The sequence below is a fragment of the Nicotiana tabacum genome, chromosome 2 (assembly GCF_000715075.1).
Source record: "Nicotiana tabacum cultivar K326 chromosome 2, ASM71507v2, whole genome shotgun sequence".
Taxonomy (NCBI): Eukaryota; Viridiplantae; Streptophyta; class Magnoliopsida; order Solanales; family Solanaceae; genus Nicotiana; species Nicotiana tabacum.
The window spans coordinates 122,579,236-122,588,298 of NC_134081.1; the positions used below are offsets into that span (position 1 = coordinate 122,579,236).

At 37.9% G+C, this 9,063-nt stretch overlaps 1 protein-coding gene across 1 annotated transcript; it reads right to left on the minus strand.

Annotated features, from left to right (window-relative positions):
* Nucleotides 1-3,882: 3,882 nt before the first annotated feature.
* LOC107830945 (nuatigenin 3-beta-glucosyltransferase-like) lies at nucleotides 3,883-5,596 on the minus strand. The gene has a single exon (XM_016658640.2). The coding sequence runs from the start codon at nucleotides 5,481-5,483 to the stop codon at nucleotides 3,990-3,992; it is 1,494 nt and encodes a 497-aa protein (XP_016514126.1). The 5' UTR covers nucleotides 5,484-5,596; the 3' UTR covers nucleotides 3,883-3,989.
* Between the last annotated feature and the right edge of the window lie 3,467 nt (nucleotides 5,597-9,063).

Genomic DNA, 9,063 nt, shown 5'->3' on the forward strand with positions numbered 1-9,063 from the left:
ACCAAAGGAATAGAGTTCCTTCGAGGCATAAACTCTCACATTAACGATAGTACCAAAAATCTCCGTACTTGGTTTCAATCTTTAACAATCAAGTGACTAGCATGTCACACTCATACAATTCCCCGTAGAGTACGCTCCCACGACCTTCCGCCCAGGTAGCCAAATCCGCAAATCCATACCACAAACTGTACTAATTCTGTAAAGCAGATCAAGAATCCGCAAATCAATACACAATGCTCCTTCCACATAACACCATTCCCAGGCGACACTAGGATAATGTCACCTTACTCTGAACATCTAATTCTTCCCGTCTCCTCCGATCTCATGACATTCTTGTCAATATCGAACTGCAACCTTGGTCCTCAACTTTCAAATTCTCATGCCGCTCACTACACCTATCATGCCGCTACGCGAGAATACACGAATTCATCATAACCCCTGAACTACCAGTAGAATAACACTTCATTGGCTAGAAACCTTTCACTTAGATCATTTCCGAAGAGCCCATGCGACACGCAACTGAATTCCCAAACCGCAAAAAATACAACCTCAAGCCGTGATCTAAACCGTCATAACTTTTTCGGAATCCATTTACACAACAAAGCCATTTGAATCAAATACCTCCCAAATCAATCAGGTCATGGTGGTTGTCAAGCTCGCACGTACAACCACAAACCCCATGTATAACTTCACACGTTGAAGGAACAGATCCTTGCCACAATCATGTTGATTCAGCCATTACTAACCGACTCAACATCTTTCAATTTACCCTTGACCTGACATAGAAATATGATAGTTCCATTCACAACATAACAAACTCAATCTGCACTCATCCCGAGTGACCCGATTCGCGAGACCACATCGTCTCAATACACATGACTCATCTCATACCTCCTTACATGCACAATAACATCTCCAACTGGTGCACCCATTCTATAAGACCTTTCGCGAGTTCGAAGCTATTTCTTCCTTTCCTCTAATACTGCACTTTAATTCTTGAATCCACTAGGACCGTTGTCGAGAGTCACTCACTCTGACCTGGTCCCGAATATAATAAAACTCCAATGCCCTACTAGCACATGAACACCCCCTCAAAGAAGCAACCGACTGAATTCATTCCCTTATACGTCACATCTACAAAGTATAAACTCTGAGTCTTCTCAAAACCTGCACATGAATCGATAGGGCGGAGTATAGCACACATTTATCAATTTCTCTACTCGAATTACCCTTGATGTTTCCCTTTCTTAGTCACAAATAATCCACCAATGCACCGATAACAAGAAGCTGCACAAGCCGACAGCCACGCGATCCAATCGTAGACGGTGGGGCTCCCCCACATAGCTTTAAGCTACCATCACATAATGTAGAGCCCACAACGATTCCTTCTTCTCATTTACCATGATCCCACACCGTTAAACCGCCAAATTTCTCGAAGTCTTTTGCTAAGCTTTTCATGAACATTCTGAATCACGAGTCATAGTCACACACTCGACCTCTAACCGGGTAGCAAGTAGTATTCTTCGTAGAAGTTTCATCAACATCACACAACCGCTAACCTACTCACAAGAGATAACCCACCTATGGAATTCCTTACCGACATCTTCCAACGACGCTGCACTGGGTACAACTACCACATAATCAGTAAATTCTCCTGAGCTCATGCTCGCCCACCAGTTGTATAAGTTTGTTCTTTCCCCATTGACATCAACTGAAAGTTCAACAATACCTTTCCAACTCAAGTCATATTGTGTCTGAAATGATAATCAAATCTTCACACCCCTCTTCATTTCAAGCAAACTCATTTCTGCCATATTTAATCTTTCTTCGTACAGTGACTATCATTCCAAATAAAATTTGTAGACCTAGTCACTTTCAACCCTGCCTCCCAAATCGCTCTAATCTTCCTCAAGGTACGTGGCTATCCTACTACAGAATCCATATGTTACTCTGTCACTCCCACTTCGGTCAAAATATCTCCTTTAAGCAACTTCTCGACCTCTGCTTCTCATACTTGACCTGCTAGTACTCCAACCACCGTGAAACACTTCCCGCCATGTCTCCCCTCATACTTTGCTGCCCAAATACTGCATTAACTCAAAATCCTTCTCTGTAGAACCTGAACCAATAAATTGATACCGACTTTAAGCCTCCTAGAAGATCATCTTCCTCGAGCCATCAACATTAGAAATACCAATTCGATTCTGAACCGCTGCACACCGCTATCTCTAACAACCGCGTCTTAGGCACCATTCCACAACACCCTGCCCCGAAGGCAAAAGTCAAAGAAGCCTATAACATCGACGAACCTTAATGCGTTCGAACAAGGATGACGACACCATATCACAAATGAGAATTCCACCACGCTCGAAAATACCAAGCCTCGTCACTTCAACAACCAAACCTGGACATCTATAGTCTGATTGCCTTTCCTCCGCTGGAATTAAATGTTGAACCTCTAAATCATGCACTGAGAAATCCTCCTTTCGATTCATTCACTGCCTCGACACATAATCGAGCACCTTACCATTACACCAACATTGTACGATAACAATGCATAGACATCGTAGAAATCTGTGTACAGTCTCGAAACCATAGAAAATACAGACACTGAGTTGGAACATAAGAACATCCTTCCGTAAGGCGACGATAATAGCATGCCCAAACACGCATGGAAAAATATCCTGCACCATGTTTGTAGCACCACTACAACTCCTCGACGCCCAATTGATAACAAGCGCTTCGCGTCGTATAAGATTGAGTAGAAAAGAAATAAAGGCACAAGCCTCAATGGAATCAAAACGCACGATGAGGAAATCAAGAAGGGAAGTGCTCCTAACAGCCCTGTAGCCTCACGAAGATAAGTACAAATATTTCCGTACCGATCCGCAAGACTCTACTAGACTTGCTCATGACTCGTGAGAACTAAGTGAACCTAACGCTCTGATACCAAGCTGTCACGGCCCAAAATCCACTATAGATCGTGATGGCGCCTAACGCCGTCGTCAGGCAAGCCATCAGTGATTTACCAATTTAATTACTCATTTTAGTATTTTGAAGTCATAATTTTCCTTAATTGAACAGTATAAAATAGAATTCACAGAGTAAATAAAATGTTTACACGAACCACCATAATGGATAACCTAAAGGAAAACCCCAAAATCCGGTGTCACAAGTGCATGAACATCAACTAGAAAATATAATAAAATACAACCGATGTCTGGAATACAAATTAGACAGGAGAATTTAAATAACTCTGATGGAGACTCTGCAGACTGCAAATCGTAACATGAAATGCTGCTCACGGTAAAGTCCCTGCAATAGCCGCGCCTCTGTGCCCAAAAGACCACCAGACATATATGTACCTGCATGAAAAGTGCAGCAAGTGTAGCATGAGTACGTAAATCAACGCGTACCCAGTAAGTATCTAGCCTAACCCTAGAGAAGTAGTGACGATGGGTCGACATCAACACTTACTAGTGGTCCAATAAAACAGATACAGTAGAAATAAACAGGTGTGAGACAGAGTAAATAAGCGAAATAGCAAGTATAATACGTGGTACAATTGAGGAATTTGTCTATGGAATGATAAAAGTTTTTGTAATAACAATATTGTTTGTTGTTTACTTGTCAAGTTGTTGTCATGGCAAAATTTTAAAGGATCAAATCAAACGGTGGTCGGATAGTGGTTCACTCATCCTTCAGAAATTCTGGATCCGCCTCTGGTTGTTAGTATTTTATTAATCACACATTAAAGTTAAATTATTTGTCCAACTTAAAATTATTTTATTTTCAAAAAATATTTAACTATGTAAATATACGTTATAACCAAACATGAACACATGTAATTACATTATAGTTATATTACATCAAACAAACAGGTTTACAAGATGTCCTTCCAAATAGACTCTTAAAGAAAATTAAAACCAGGCAAATTGTGACACTTTTGCCAAATTTATTTCAAGTAGTGATTACATTGAAGATACATTTCAAGTGAAATTCTTGAAAGAACTACTCTTGATTTCCTCAATCAACGCAATGAGCTGTGAATGAGATGAACCACCTTCTTCAGCGGCACTCTTCAACTTTTCTGCCATTAACTTAGCATTTTGTCGAATTTCCCTACTTTTCTCTGAATCACACATCAAACACTTGATAGCCAACTCTAATTTCTCTTTCGAAACCACCGGACTCGACACAATAAACCCCGAGTTCCAGACATCTGCTCCGACTCCGATTCCAAGTCCAAGTTGCTCCAAAAGCTTTTCGCTATAAAAATTCTCTGAAAATAAGGGCCATGTAATCAATGGTAGACCTACTGTTAAAGCTTCTAGTATTGAATTCCAACCGCAATGAGTCAAGAATCCTCCAATTGAGCGATGTTTCAAGATTAATACTTGTGGCGCCCAACCTTGGATAATTAAACCCATTTTATTCTTTTCTACAATATTTTCCTTGAAACCATTAGGCCACCAATTAAAATGGCCGTTCTCGCCGTCTTCTTGATTTTTCTCCTGCTCTCTAACCACCCAAATAAATGGACAATTTGCAGCCTCTAATGCTAATGCAATTTCGCTAAGCTGATCATTGGGAAATCTTACCATGCTCCCAAAGTTAACATAGAGCACAGAGTTGTGTTCTTGTTTTTCCAGCCAATTCAAACAATCACTGTAACCTTTCCAAGGGTCAGTAGAGGAATTGGAGTTTGAAATTTCTTTTGAAATTTTTACGCATTCCAGGTTGTTGATAAACAGAGAGAGGGGGCCAATGTGCCAACCTTTTCTCCCTCTAACTTTTTTATAGACTTCGGCATAACCAGGTTCGAGCTCAGAACAAGTGTTATGAATAATGCCATAGCTACGAAGCTCAGCTTCTAGGTTTTCATTTACCATCAGACTGAAATCAGTCTCCTCTATAAGGAAATCTTCTATTTCTGAGCGTTTCATTTTGATCTCGTGAGGTAAGCCAGGGATCAAGAAACGCTCAGAATCCGAAGCCACTTTCATATGAGGTGTGTATCCCTTAAGAAAATGCCAGGCACATTGATGTATAAAAGTCGCAGGTTGAAATGAGTACCTCGGAATTTTCAACTCCTCAGCTAAATCAACAGTCCAAGGAAAAAACATGTCGGAGACAATGCATTGAGGATTGAGCTGCCGAATTAACTGTTCCATGGGTTTTTGGAGCAGCGTAAAGCCATAACATACTTTGCCAACTATTTCCATTGAAGGGCTAGCGATAATATTTTCAACTCCCTCAGGTAAGTCCACTTCATCTGCCGGAAATTTAACCGTTTTGACGGAGATTTCGCTGCCCAATTCGAGACAGTCTTTATCGACTGAGGATTGAAAAAGGAGAGCATTTTTTGGAGTGGCAATTATGGTGATTTTGAGGCCTCCGTAGAAGGCGAAAAGTCGAGCAATGTGTACTATTGGTGTTATATGGCTATTCATAGTATATGGAAGGAACACCACATGTGCCATTGCCGCCGGTGACTTACAGTGATGACAGTAGTAAACAAGTCACAGAACTGAAAGGCTGGGTGTAATTACTGGTTGTAACTTTGTATTTTATGAGGAAATAATGCAGGGGAGCAGGGCAGATCTAGTTCAAAAATTATGGGTTCAAGTAAACTCGATAATTTTTATGTAGAACTTGATTTTGTACTAAAATATTCTTTAAATATATAAAAATATTTAGTTTTGAACTGTATTCTTTGGTTTATTTTAAATATATAAAAATATTTAGTTTTGAACTGTATTCTTTGGTTTATTTTAAATATATAAAAATATTTAGTTTTGAACTGTATTCTTTGGTTCGTTATTATATATTAACTTATATTGCTTTACAAACTCGTAAACTTAAAATCTCGAATCTCTATAACCACCAATTGTCAAGTTGAACAGAATCTTGGAGTTTGCAATCATACAAAAAATTTGTTGAATTATGAAAGTAGCTATCTGAATGTTCAATAAATGTTGAGACAAACTTTCAAGCTCAACTCCATGTAATCTTTGTTGCCTTTTACGTTGTGTCCAAAAAGTTGAAGTTGAAACTGTTACTTCGATATTTGAGCTTAGTGTCTGTGTCACCCCTCAACATAGATTTAAATGTCATTATCTTGCCAAATTTTCAGCACCAAATCTGTATAATATATTTTTTGTCAACACCTCAATAAAGAGTTTTCATCTTAAAGAATTGTTTGGATTAGGGGTGGTATGTGGGCCGGGCCCGGTTCTGGGTTTCGCGGGCCCGGTCCTAAGTGGGCCAGTCCTAGGCGGGCCGGTCCTAAGCAGTCCCGGGATTCGCGGGCTTCTCGTTGAAACTGGTCCGGGACCGGGACCACGAACTAGCGGTCCCGTGTTAAGTGGGCCGGTCTCGGGCCCAAACGGTCCTAAGCGGGCCCAAGTAGGCCCAACTAAAACTTTCTATTTTTAAAATTATTTTTATACAAGTTAGAGAAAAAAATGATAATAAAAATATCTAAGGCAATTCCTAGTAAATTATATTATAGAATTGTCACCTAAATTTTTTAATTCAAATTTAAAGACAAAAATATTGTAAAGAGATATTCAAAGCAATGCGTTATAATATATATACTATACTATACTATATATACATCTTAAGATATATAAGCTATATTCGATTTACTATATATACATCTTAAGATTTATACATTAATATTCGATTTATATACTATATATACATCTTAAGATATATATATATATATATATATATATATATATATATATATATATATATACTATATATACATCTTACTATATTAAGATGTATATATAGTATATCGTAAGATGTATACTATCGAATATGGCTTATATACTATGTATATAGTAAGATGTGTGTGTCTCTATATATATATATATATATATATATATATATATATATATATATATATATATATATATATATATATATATATATATATATTCATCATCATTTTCATCAATAGTTGGATTACCATAAAGAGCATTCATATATTCATGGTTTAATTGTTCACTGGGGCAATATTATGGCAAAATTGACTCTCGGTAAATTGTAATAAACTATTATTGCTATCAAGAATAGTAGGTATAGGACGGATAACAGGTTTAGGCCGGGGAGCCGGGGAAGTGGAGGAGGAACAGATTGGCCACTAAATTTACCACTCTTGAATTTTTCCTTATTTTTACTAAACATTTTTTTTAGGGAATAAGCCTTCTTAATTAATCAAGCAAAGTAAATAAAACAAACAAAACTATAATATTAAAACTTAAGAGTTGGAACGAGTTTATCGAATTGACGAACAACTTGTTGAAAAATAATTATCGTTGAAGACTTGAAGACTTCAATTCGCCAACTTCACAATTTTGCACAAATTGTAACAATTAGGTAAGCAATTATAGAAGAATATTAGAGAGAGATTGAGAGAGATTAATGATTTTGTGAGAAAAATAAAAGAATGAGGGGGTATTTATAGTTGAAAATAGGAAAAAAGTATAATTATAAAAAGTTTGGGGTTAAAACAAAATTTGGGGGGTTAAATGGCTATTTTACAAATAGCCAACGGCTATTTTGGTAGACCAAATGGCTAGTTTTTAAATGGCCAAACGATTAAATTTTTTTAATTTTAAAAATTATCCGTTGGGCCCGTTTAGGACCGCTTGAACCGGCCCATTTCTGAGCCGGTCCCGGTCCTAAACGGTCCCGGTCTCGCGGGCCTCCCCTATAAGACCGGCCCACTACCCGGCCCACCACCTCACGGTCCCGGTCCTATCCGATTAGGACCGTTTAGGCCCACCGCCCATGTGAGCTTGCGATCCTGGACCGATCCCGATCCTAACCGGCCCACATTACACCCTAGTTTGGATGAATTCCGATAGCAGCTTACTTTCAATGTGCGGTAACATTGAGACAAAGGAAGCTCAAATTGGGTAATTTTCAGTACTGATAGTATATACTCTATCTTCTTTTATTGTTTCATTGCGCACGCACATTTATGATTTTTGTCATTTTATAACTTACTCCCGCCTGTCCATGTTAATTGATTATTTTTTAAGCATAATAAAAAATTTATCTTTTAGTATTAATTAATAATGAAAATAATTATGTTAATCTTAATTGATTTATTGGGAATATAACAAATACTCTCAGACTCTTTGCTCCAAGAACAACTTTGAAAAAAAATTAATTCCTTCTTAATATTTGAAAAAATTAAATATTATAAATCACAAAAAAAGGTTAAAAAATTAATTAAAGTTGACGGGAGGGAGTAGTGGACAATATAGTCCCACAAAAGAAGGATAGATGCAATGTAGGGGTGTACAAAGAAAATCGATAAACCACATCAACCCGATAATCCGATTCAAACCGAGAAAAAAACCTGATTGTAGTTTGGTTTGATTTGGTTTAGTGTTGAAAAAAAATCCGACCATAATTGGTTTGGCTTGGTTTTAACTAAAAAAAAGTGTGATGACCCGATAGGTCATCGTATCTTTTAAAACCTAATTCTGTGATCTGAAGCCTTAAAAATCTCATTTTACCCTCCTCGAGTTGCGTGCGCAGCCCGGGCGTGTTTCAGGAAAGCATTTATGTTAAAAATATTGAAAAATATGAAATTTTGCTTTGAAAACCATTTGAGTTGACTTTGGTCAACGTTTTGAGTAAACGGACCCGGACCCGTATTTTGACGGTAACGGTAGGTCCGTGTCATAATTTGGGACCTGGGCATATGTCCGGAATCAAATTCCGAGATCCCTGGCTCGAGATATGGAATTTTGATGAAAAATTAAAAGTTTGAAAGTTTAATGATTTTAAGAATTGACTGATGTTTGGTTTTGTTAATACCGGGTCCGTATTTTGGTTTCATAGCCCGGTACGGGTCCACTATAATATTTAGGGCTTGTCTGTCGAATTTGCTGAGAAACGGAGTTGATTTGGCGTGATTTGGACGTTCGATTGTAAAAATAGAAGTTTAACAGCTTTCTTGAAAATTTCATTTGATTTGGTGTCCGATTCGTAGTTCTAGGTGTTATTTTGGCGATTTGATCGCGCGAGCAAGTTCAT